General features: G+C 37.5%; 1 protein-coding gene across 6 annotated transcripts in view; it reads right to left on the bottom strand.

The window, feature by feature from the left end:
• The window catches only part of DPY19L4 (dpy-19 like 4), a 47,565-nt gene that overhangs the window by 18,246 nt on the left and 16,997 nt on the right, over positions 1 to 12,322 (bottom strand). For all 6 annotated transcript variants that reach the window (XM_039526175.1, XM_039526171.1, XM_039526176.1 and 3 more), the window contains 6 exons: positions 11,060 to 11,133; positions 7,975 to 8,133; positions 5,792 to 5,911; positions 4,702 to 4,822; positions 3,340 to 3,396; positions 606 to 688 (listed from right to left, as the gene is read on the bottom strand). In XM_039526175.1, the coding sequence (XP_039382109.1) occupies positions 606 to 688; positions 3,340 to 3,396; positions 4,702 to 4,822; positions 5,792 to 5,911; positions 7,975 to 8,133; positions 11,060 to 11,133 (614 nt within the window). The remainder of the gene's footprint in view (positions 1 to 605; positions 689 to 3,339; positions 3,397 to 4,701; positions 4,823 to 5,791; positions 5,912 to 7,974; positions 8,134 to 11,059; positions 11,134 to 12,322) is intronic.

Here is a 12,322-nt window from a genome sequence, read left to right as displayed (position 1 = left end):
GGCTGCCATATGAGAAGAAATTAATAAGACTGGGACTTTTCATCTTGGAAAAGAGATGACTAAGGGCAGATATGATTGAGGTCTATAAAATCTTGACAGGTGTGGAGAAAGTAGATAAGGAAGTGTTATTTACTCCTCCTCATAACAGAAGAACTAGGGGTCATCAAATTAAATTAATAGGCAGCAGGTTTAAAACAAACAAAAGGAAGTATTTGTTCATACAACGTGGAACTCCTTGCCAGAGGATGTTGTGAAGGCCAAGACTATAACAGGGTTCAAAACAGAACTAGATAAGTTCATGGAGGATAGGTCCATCAATGGCTATTAGCAAGGATGCACTGGGATGGTGTCCCTAGCTTCTGATTGCCAGAAGCTGGGAATGGGCGACAGGAGATGGATCACTTGTTGATTACCTGTTCTGTTCATTTCCTCTGGGGCACCTGGCATTGGCTACTGTCGGAAGACAGGATACTGGGCTAGATGGACCTTTGGTCTGACCCAGTATGGCTGTTCTTATGTCTTATGATAAAATATGCTGTTATTACTCAAAACAAAAATGCCTTGAGCAAAACAAAACAGACACACATCCAGGAACTCACACTTACTTTACCCACATCATGAGTTCTACTGTATCTGAGTCATAAAATTCTTGCAGTTCTGAAAGCTCTGTCATTATCCTAGGAAAATACTGAAGAAAATAAACAGAAGTTTATTACATACCATGGTAAGCCCAATGTGTTCTCTCATAAATATTGTAACTTTAAATATAGCATTAAGAGTAATCTGTAGTCTTTAGACACAAAAGAAATATTGCTACAGATGACCAATTAAAGTCTAATAAAACTGTTCTATATTTTGCTCCAAATTCAATGGTTTAGTACAAAGGATTTACACCAGGAGTGAATCTGACCCCTTATATTAAAAAAAACAAACCCAAAACAACAAACTTTTTCCCTTTGGTTTTTGAGACAGTAACTTGAAGCATACAATAGTAAACTAAATTGCAGTTGTCCCTCTACAGAGGGTCTAACAATACTATGTAATTTAATCTAGTAATGCATTGTGTTGAAGTGTCCTGCTGTTCCTCAAATGACCCCAACGCAATTCTCCTCAGTATAAAATTATGGAAGTTTCTGAGAGAAAATTATTATAACATCTGGATCCTTTTTAACATTTTGCAACTTTTCCTCCCTTTCCTTCAGTTCAGTTCTATGGTATAATGACAAACTTCTTAAACTGGATTTGTAACATACGGAGCCCTCTATGTGTCCAAACCCTTAAAACAGTCTTGTTAGAACAATTTGAAGTACAGAATTCCCCAGTCAACTGAACAAGTTTTATTTACTTTAAATAAATTTATATCTCACAACTTTTTTTTTAGACATTATAGCTTCTCAGAGAACCAATCTAAATGCACTGGCAGCATATGTGAAGTCAGAAGATGTGTAAAGAAAGTCTTACTCTACTACTATACATACCATTGTATCAGAATGTCAACAATAAACCATTTAAATCAGATGTTTGTACCTTAATCACTAAGGGACTATCATGATCTAGTCTGATGTCCTGCACATTGCAGGCCACAGTACCTCACCCATCCACTTCTGTAATAAACCCCTAACCTCTGGCTGAGATACTGAAGTCCTCAAATCATGGTTTAAAGACTTAAAGTTACAGAGAATCCACCATTTACACTGATTTAGAACTGCAAGTGACCCATACCCCATGTTGCAGAGGAAGGCAAAAAAACCCTAGGTCAGTGGCTCTCAACCATTCCAGACTACTGTACTCCTTTCAGGAGTCTGATTTGTCTTGCATACCCACAAGTTGCACCTCACTTTAAAAAACTACTTGCTTACAAAATCAGACATAAAAATACAAAGTGTCACAGCACTCTTATTACTGAAAAGTTGCTCACTTTCTCATTTTTCCCATATAATTATAAAATAAATCAACTGGAATACAAATACTGTACTTACACATCAATATATAGAGCAATATAAACAAGTCATTCATTGTCTGTATGAAATTTTAGTATAACTAGGCAAATGTCTAGATGAATTGATGTACCCCCTGGAAAACTTGTGTATACCCCTGGGGTACGCATACCCCTGGTTAAGAACCACTGCCCTAGGGTCTCTGCCAATCTGACCCAAGGGAAAATTCCTCCCCAACTCCAATATGGTGATCAGTTAGACCCTGAGCATGCGGGCAAGACTCATCAGGCAGATACCTGGGAAAATTTTCTGTAGTAACAAAGCCCTCCCTATCTAGTGTCCCATCTCCGGCTGTTGGGGATTTTTGCTACTGGCAGTCGCCGATGGGCCACATGCCATTGTAGGCTGTTCCATCACACCATTCCCTCCATAAACTTATCAAGCTCAGTCTTGAAGCCAGTTAGGCTTTTTGCTCCCACCCCGTGCCCCCTGGAAGGCTGCTCCAGAACTTAACTCCTCGGTTAGAAACCTTTGCCTAATTTTGAGCCTGAACTTGTTGATGGCCAGTTTATATCTGTTTGTTCTTGTGTCCATGTCATCTCAGTACAGAGAAGAGCTACAATTTTCAGATACATTTGCTATTTACAAACTTAAATTTTAACAACTATTCACTCTGTAATATAACAACACCTGTTAAAAGAGCAATCTGATTCCTGTATAATGTCTATTTAACAAAAGCTCACTATTGTAATGATTGTTTTGTTTTTGATATTTACGTGGCAAGGATTTGTAAACCCTTTAACACTTCCTAAATAAATAAATTGTTAAAAAACAATCAAGTATTTAGAAATAGCCTTTCTGAACTACTGCAATATAGAACTGAACTTTTTTTAAAATCAGGACACATCTATGTAAGTGCCTAAATTGTATCCTTTAGTGTAGTATTTGAACATCTAGACTATTTCTACGTAAGGTTCTAAACTAAGAATTCCATTTCTTGTTGACAGGAGCTTTTCAAATGAAGCACTTGCAACTGCCTTCTGTAATTCTACTTCCAACTTAACTAACTGCCTCTCAGTGAAAACACGCATGGGATGAAATACTCTTTAAAATGTTCCAATGTTTTACTTTTGCAATATTTTCTCTGTAGAATCACTTTACTTTATCAATCCAAAATTTAAATGAATGTTTGTTTTCAGCCAACAGACTAATGCATTTTTTAACTGCACCAGCCACAACTGTTATGTATCTCTGTACATACAACTATATATGATTTTATTTGCCGTTTTAAAAAGAACTGTGTTCATTAGAGCACACTTCACATAGGCACTATCTTCTCTCACCAGCAAGACATTACTTATACTGTGCCTACAATGAACACTTAAAATACTCTTTTTCTTACCTCTTTCCACAAGCTGAAACCTATTATACTTGGAACTGCCATACTCAGAATGAGAGCCTAGAATATTAAAAAAAAAAAAAAAAGATTACTGATAGCTCCTTTATTCCCCACACATGGAACCTGGGATATTTATTGTTTCTGCCTAAAAGCTGAGACACAAGGTGGGAGAGGTAATATCTTTTATTGGACCTCATCTCTCTAATATTCTTGGACCAAATCGTATACAACAACACTGCACATTTAAAAGCTGTCAGCTGTAATAGAATGAGTCTCAGACATGAACATTAAATGACAATTGGACAAATTCTGCAGTTCTTAGTCAAGCAAAACTCAATATGAACAAACAGGATTTTACTTGATTAAACACTGCAGAATTTGGCTCACTGTAACTTTAGTAGTATTAGGCCTGAATAGTTTATTCTTCAAGTAACAGTGATGAAGTGCATAAATGAACTGGGGAAGGAAGCAAGAGTGAACAGGTTCTCTCTCATTAAGGTGATCAAGAGACAAAGAAAAAAAGAAAGAATGAAAAGTGCAATTCAATTCCCTTTAACCGTATTTATTCTCTCATTCAGAATCACAGTATTAATACAAAAGAACAGCCTATTATTCAGCACAGCAGCATTCCAGCTAATCAGCCTCGTCTTGCAAAGAAGGAGTAGTATAACACAGTTTTGGTAATTTCTAGTAATGAATGTATGCAAAGCAATCTATTGACAATTAAAACTGCAGTAGATCAGTTAATTGCATGCATAAAATAAAACATGAAATAGAAACAAATAGATGTTCTTACATAACCTGGTATGAACTACATTACCACTGGAAGAACTGCCTTGGCAATTCTTACAGAGTACTACTGCTTGGCATTTACATAGCAAGTGACATGTCCAAAGCGTTGCACAAACATTCAATAAATAATTATTCCTCAGAGCACCCTTGAATCAGGTAACTGGCTATGATCCCCATTTTATGGAATGGTAAAACGTGGCAGAAAAGAGATGTGATTTACCCAAGGCCACTCATCACATCAGTGGTAGAGCTGGGATTACAACAGAAATGGTCCTGATTCCCACTGCAGCATTTATCCCTCTTAAACCCCGATGCCTTTTAGAGGCTGTAGCATAAACATGAGCAGACAAATGGTCTCAACAAATCTTATCTGAATAATTCCAGCTATTGTTTAGTTTGACAATTTTTCAATCTTTCCCGACAATTAAATATAAATTTATCCAGGCTGCCCTATTTTTCTAACCTTAAATGTTTCTTTAGAATTCTCAATTACTCAACCCTTGTAAAAGAGATGTACTCATTAGCTATAACAACTACCAACAATGGCTAAAAATGACTGGAACAATGACTCACCAGCAATATTGGGTGTACAGCTCTCAGTCGAAGCCACTTGAAAAGCGTCATCCAAAGCTCAGGGGAGCATACACCAAATGCAGCAAGCATACACACATAGGGAGTCCACAGGTACTTTATGCTGGGAAACACCACAAAAATCCAAAGATGAGACATTGCACGAACTGTATTCGGACTCCAGACACAAACACACACTTGTCTCTAAAATTTATTTGGCTGACAGTCTGGAAAATGCCATTGTTCTAGTCTAAACAGCATTACATCTAATGTCATAAGAATAAATGTTCAGAATATCTTTTTAAACTGCTTTGCTGTTGCTTGACATGTCAAAACACACATCTCATGATGTCCTAAATAGACAAGGAGTAGAAGTCTTTTCCATTTCTAGTTTCCATGATACACCATGAATAAGGCCCTACTTAATTTGCAATATTTTGGAAATTGCGGCTCCTGTAATATTAGGCTTCCACTGCAATTTTGACAGTGGGAGCCTCAGGCGGCCGACAACAGGGGCCTCCCCTCTCAGCCCTGGGCTCCTGACAGCAAATAATCGTGGAAAAGTAATAATGGACCTTATTACCACAAATAGGCCCATTATTACTTTTCCACAATTTTCATGGCTTGTCCACAACTCAGCAGCAATTATTGGACAAATCATCCCACGATTCAAGAATGGCCTTAACCATGAACTACCTGGTGCATCAAAAAGTTACATAAGATTTCAATGGAACATCAGAATTTAAAAAGAATGCTAGCACAGCAGCTGAATTTGAAGACCAACAGGGGAATGATGAAAAATTTGTTCCAATTAACTTCTCAGATTTATGCTGGGAAAAACCTAAAAAAATGCGTTCAAGAAACCAAAGATACTTAAGCACAGTCTACTTTTTTTTTTTCGTGTGGGGGGGAAATATATGGGCAAAGCTCACTCAGCTACTTCCTAGAGTAATTAGTAGTGTTGTATGTCAAATGGGTTTCAGAGAAGAATGTGGGAGGGGGACAATTTGGACAACTTCTAAAAGGGTGACTAAAGTGTCCAGTTAGTAATATTTTGCCACTTCCAAAACAGAAATATCAATATAAAACTTACCCTTCCGACATCATTGCAAGAGAACCCATTAACATTGTATGGATTACATGATAAGCTATCTCTGGCCTCTCTCCAATTCGGCCATCGTCAACTGTAATTTTTTCTTTGAGTGGTTCACCACTGCAGTTGGAAGAAAATGAAACAGCATTTATCTCACACAGTGTCTCAAGCTGTGATACCTATAAAAAACTTGACAACAGTTAGGCCACTGGTGTGCGGATACCACTATCTATCATGCTGACCAATATTATCTTATTGTTTCCTTGTACCCGCTGTCCATCTGTCTGTATTTATCTTATGTCTCTTGTCTTGTACTTAGATTGTAAGCTCTTTGGGGGCAGGGACTGTATGTTCTGTGCTTGTCTGGCTCCATGGCTCGGTCCACGATTAGGGCTCCTAGGCATTACGAGAACACAAATAATAAATAACTTTAAAAGAGAATCTAATTCAAGAGTAAGAAGCCTTCACACACGTAACAATTCTGCACGGAAATATGCTGTACTTAAGCTAAACCATGCTTTGTCATATTATTAGCCCAACTGCAAGCTGTAGAATCAGTGTAACTACACCTATAATTTGAGGACAGCAAAAGGGATGGAAGAAAGTTCAATCTCATCATTACAGATCCTAGCAGTATCAGATTTAGGTTGCTATCTTGCATATATAAAACAAATCCATTCACCAACTGGGAAGGTGATGGGTGGAATGGGAAGGAATAGATTTTATTCAATCATAAAATTATTTTAAGCTACATCACAATAATAAACATCATTGTGACAAAATGGAGAACTAAGACTATTAATACTTCACAATCAAAAAATAATTTTTGGACTTTTTTTAGATTTTCCGAAAAAGAGTTTTGTTGGACAAATTGAAGTCACTGCTTGTCACAAAGTTGTCATGATTACTACAAGCGAAAATCAATTTGAAGAATGAGAAAGTTAAAACTGACAAAATCATTATGCATCAAAGCTGATTACTTGTTACAAATCTCAGGGGAAACAACTTTCCAATAAATATGGCATAATCTTCATCTCCTAAAAGTCTGACAGATTTTGAAAAATCTACTCTCATCTCTGCCCCTTGCAAGTGGGAAGATTGACCTGGCATAGGAGGGAATCTACACCTTTCATTACATTCAGCACAATGTAAACTCTTCAGAAACGAGTAAGGTAATTTTCTAGCACTTAAGATTTCAAAGATAACCTTCTATATTAGGACCTATGCAATGGTACCATTCTAAGCCTGCAGACAGTTTCATTGCCTCTTCTACTGTGCACAGTTTTACCGAGCAAAAACAGATTCAAAATAAGGGTATGTTTACACTGTATTCAGGGAATTTGACTGCAGCATGTGTAAGCACACCTGGGTTAGCTTTGTTTGAGCTAGCTCACTAAAAATAGCAGCATAGCTTCAGCAGCACAAGTGGTGGTATGAGTTAAACACTTGAGTGTGTACCTAGGCGGGCTTGTATTCTGGTGGCTAACTCATGCAACTGCCTGATCTACCCTGATTTCAGTGCTATTTTTAGTGAGCGATCTCAATCAAAGCAAGCTCAGGTATGCCTACATCTGCTGCAATCACACACACACACACACACACACACACACTGCAGTGAAGACATATTCAAAGAGGACACTAGGCAGTTTCATTGGTTCTTTTCAGAATCCTGTGGGCCACAGTGAAACAAAGGAATCAGGTCAGTTTTACTCTACTGCTTGGCTCTCAGCAGCAGAAGATACAGGCACTCAAAATAGGAGATCAGGGCCAAAAAAGACAGAGGAGAGGCCAATTACTGGAGATCAGGAGGTTGTGGTGGAGACAAATGCTAGAGAAAAATAAATCCTCTTGCAGCAGCCAGGAGGCTCTGCAGCTGGGGTGTGGGAACCCCCTACTCCCTACCAGAAACACACTAGTCAGAGGCTGACACAGAAGGAGCTCTTAGAAGGATCCAGGCCTCCTCTCTTCTGGCAGCAAGGGTGGGTGATGTACTACTTATCAGGGAATTATCTATGGAGCTCTCTTCCACTCATATTTGCTATCAAGCTATGGCTAAATTCATAAATGTTTTATACAGTTTTAAACCCTGGTCTATCAGAAGATTACAACTAATTGTTTATATATAATTTAATAATCATCAAATTAGCTGTATAAAAATAAGTGATAAAAAATAAACCACTTACCTAATTCTCCTAAAAATGACTTGAGTTATAGAAGAAAGGCAGATAATTAATACTAAAATATAAAAAGGCAATAGAGATGACTGAGTTAGCCGCAAAAAAAAGTCTTGAGATGGCGTCTGAAGGGATTCTTGACAAAGAAGCCAGTTCACTGTAAAGTTCCTAGTAAGGTAGAAATATCACATATAAAAAAATTATTAGCTTATTTGCTCAGCTGAATCCAAATTAATATATTTTCTCCCCAATAACAATTTTTTTTTCAAATATATAATGGGTTTGCAGGCATTTTTTTTTAAATCAGCTCATAAGCTCATCCTTGAAATGTATATTCTGTGATCTGAAAAGAGCAGGTTATAACATTTTATAAGCACTTCTATACAGGGAAAAATCCATTTCTAAAAACTTCATTCTGGGGAATCACAAAGTATTTCACAGATATCAATGAATTAAACCTAATGACTTATTCTTGAGGAAAGAAAGTGTGTTTATCTCCATTTCACAGAGAAGGAAACTGAAAGCTGAGCTAGTTTATCAAAGATCACATAGGTAGCTTACAGCAGAGCCAAGAAAAGAACATGGTATTCCCAAGTTCCAGTCCTGGGTCTTAATCACTTGACAATCCTTCCTTCCTCTCACAAAAGAATTTAACTAGAGAACTGAGAAAGTCTAGTCTTTAATTTATGTATTGCTAGAAATCAATATCCTCTAATGGAATGTAAAACTGATGATGTAAACGATACACTGAATTTGTCCATGTCTTCATCTCTTGTATCTTTACTAGGACTTGTCACCCTCTTTCTTCTCCTCCCTCTTTTCTTCTTTTTGCATCTATTCTAGAGAATCAAACCATTTTCAATCAACGTGTCTGGACAGAACCAGTTTAAGGATGAACAGTGCAGTGTCTACATTAGTGGGCACTAGTGAGGAGTCACTTTAACAACTCTTGTGCCGCAATCCCTGTTCTAAACAAATTTAGTTGCACTGTCATCTTCGTACCTATCCCACAGTTTCCAGCGCTGTTCCCAGAAGCAATAGATTGTGAGAGATTTTAACAGACCTTCTAAGATAACCTCAAGAGAGATAGGAAATTGTGAGAGGACAGATCAAGCTCCCATAATTCTAACGGGAAGTTTCACAATTATCCAGGAGGACTCTCATCCATTTGTCTCAATCACTGATTTAAGGGGAGTAACTCCATGTCTTAAAAGTGAAATAATCCAATCACTGTAAAAAGTCTCATATACAGATCTCTAACACACCTGTTAGTTGAGATAAAACCAAAATCCTGACAAAATGTAGCCATTGAAGACCCTTTCTGGAGCTTTCAGGAAAAATAAGAATGTTAATCACTGTGTCTTGGCTAAGCTTATTACATTCTGCCTTCCTAAAATTCCCCCAGAAATTTCAGTTGTATGTAATTGTGTTCTTTACTTCCTGTCCTGAAATGCTATGAAGTCATTTTGTACAGAGGCAAGTGCATTTCAGTGGAGACGGTAGCACTTCCTGTATAGAGTTTGTAAACATTGGCCTCAGGTGCTAGGAGCTCTCAGAGTCCCACAAAGTGCATATTTCAATATCATTACCTATGTCTCATCTAAAATATTCTAGAATATCTGCAGTGATGATGCCTGTCATTGACTCTGGTACTCTAGCTCCCTGCCCAATTATTATGGTTAAGAACAAATTTTTAATATCCAGCCCTAACATTTTCTTCTCACCTTAAGGGTTACAGCACCTTGTCTTACAATCTTCCAAAACTTTCAATAATTCCCTCCGTTTACTTACAAAAATATGTTTGAGGTAACAATACTCATTGCTGATGCCCTCTCTCTCTCTCTCCAGTCTCTTCCCTTTTCTAGACTATATGAATTTAGCTCCATGGTTTCCCATCATCTTAACCTCCCACTATTATTAGGTTTCAGAGTAGCAGCCGTGTTAGTCTGTATCCGCAAAAAGAACAGGAGTACTTGTGGCACCTTAGAAACTAACAAATTTATTTCAGCATGAGCTTTCGTGAGCTACAGCTCACTTCTTCGGATGCATAGAATGGAACACACAGACAGGAGATATTCATACATGCAGAGAACATGAAAAGGTGAAAGTATGCATACCAACAGGAAGAGTCTAATCAACTGAGATGAGCTATCATCAACAGGAGAAAAAAAACTTTTGAAGTGATAATTAAGATGACCCATAGAAGATGTGATTCCCTATGTTAAGTTCTCCTCACACCTTCTATGGATCATCTTAATTATCACTTCAAAGGTTTTTCTTCTCCTTTTGATGATAGCTCATCTCAATTGATTAGACTCTTCCTGTTGGTATGCATACTTCCACCTTTTCATGTTCTCTGCATGTATAAATATCTCCTGTCTGTGTGTTCCATTCTATGCATCCGAAGAAGTGAGCTGTAGCTCACGAAAGCTCATGCTGAAATAAATTTGTTAGTCTCTAAGGTGCCACAAGTACTCCTCTTCTTTTTACTATTATTAGGGTATGTCTACACTACCTGCCGGATCAGTGGGCAGCGATCGATCCAGCGGGGATCGATTTATCATGTCTACTCTAGATAAATCGACCTTCGAGCCTCTCCCGTCAACTCCTGTACTCCAGCACCGCAAGAGGTGCAGGCAGAGTTGATGGGGGAGCGGCAGCAGTTGACTCACCATGGTGAAGCCACCACAGTAAGTCGATATAAGTACGTCGACTTCAGCTATATTATTCACGTAGATCAATTCCCCACCCACCCACCCCCAGTGTAGACCAGGGCTTAGAAATATTGGTTAGAAGTAGGATGTTTTTCAGGGCTCTCTGATGCAGAGTTTAAATATTAAAAAAAACCAAACCAGAACCTTTTACCCTTGCTGCAGGAAGTGGCACTGAAGTGCTACAGAATTCCAGAAACCCCAAGCACATCCTGTATGTGCCAAATTTCTAAAGTTTTTTTTTTTTAAAGAAGGTAAAAAATTAGTTTCTAAGTTTTCCTACAAAATATTAGGAGCGTTTGCATTTAAATGCTTGTATTTTTCAAAGTAATTTCAAAATTCTATGTATTTTAGACAGCTGTAAATAAACAGCGCAAACTTACTTGGTTGTGTTTAATCCAAATTTTACTTCAAGGAACTTCAACACATGCTCATTTTCTTTATGGGGAACAAATGTCTGAAAAAAAATTAAGTGAAGATAACTAAATAGCACCTGTAACAGCCTTCTTTTCCTTCAGATTACAAAACAGTGCATGGAATAACAACGCACCTCAAAAATATAGTTAAAACAAAGCTGTCATCAGTTCAGGAATTTCATAATACAGTAAAATCTCATTGAAATAAATGTTGCTTAGTATTTCCCAGAAGGTTGTATACTCTTCACTTCATTCAGGTTCTCCAAATGGAGAGAAGAGTGAAGAGTTGCCAGCCAGCTTCCACCAGACCAGCCACCAGCAGGGTGAAAGCTGCAAACTGGGTATAATCCCAGCACAGAGCAAACCCAAGAGGATGGTAATTGACTCCCCTAGTCAACACAGCCCTGGTTTAGCCAAAAGCTGTGGGTGTTTCAGAGACCTTCAAATAAACTATATCCCTTAGCATTCACACTCTTTTCTTAACTTACTTTGTTCTGGCTAGATAATTCAGCTCTTGCATTTTACAAGATCAGCCAATTTTTCTGTGGCTCCAAGAGCATAAGATCCAAACTTAATGCAGCAAGCAAAGGAAGGAGTTGGAGTGTTCTCTCACAAATCTTGCGAGTATTGGCTTTTTTTTTTTTTCTTAATTAGTAATATAAGAGAAGAAGAGGGGAGGGAGGGGAGTGTTTTTTTTTTTTTTTTTTCTTTTAAAAAAAAAAAAGGCTTACTTAAGAAGAAAAACAAAAGGCTAAAAAAACAAAAAAAAACATTTTTCCCCATCCCATCCCAGACCCCCCCCACTAGTGTCTACCTCCCTTCCTTCCTGAAATTGAGAAAAAAAAATAAAATTAAAAAAATTGCCACACCACTTCCTACACTGCACACACAGCCAACTGGCCACCAACCAGCCAAAGCACATTTGTGCATGGCACATTTATTTATTTTAACAATTTAAGATATGATTCACAGACTGTTTCTATGACGGAGTAGACTGGGCTTTAGTTTCAACCAAAAAGGTGTTATTTTGGATAAAAATACTTGAGTTATGAGAGGCAACTACATATTTTCACTTTGTTCACATTTATATTAGTGCTGTCAAACAATTAAAAAAATAATCGCAATTAATCAAGAGATTAAAAATAGTCATGGTTAATCACAGTTTTAATCACACTATTAAACAATAATAGAATATCAATTTAAATTTATTATAAATATTTTGGGATATCT

This window comes from Mauremys reevesii, linkage group 2 (assembly GCF_016161935.1).
Source record: "Mauremys reevesii isolate NIE-2019 linkage group 2, ASM1616193v1, whole genome shotgun sequence".
In the NCBI taxonomy this organism is placed as follows: domain Eukaryota; kingdom Metazoa; phylum Chordata; order Testudines; family Geoemydidae; genus Mauremys; species Mauremys reevesii.
Note: the sequence above shows the minus strand (reverse complement) of the source record. Positions and strands in the feature narration are given on the sequence as shown.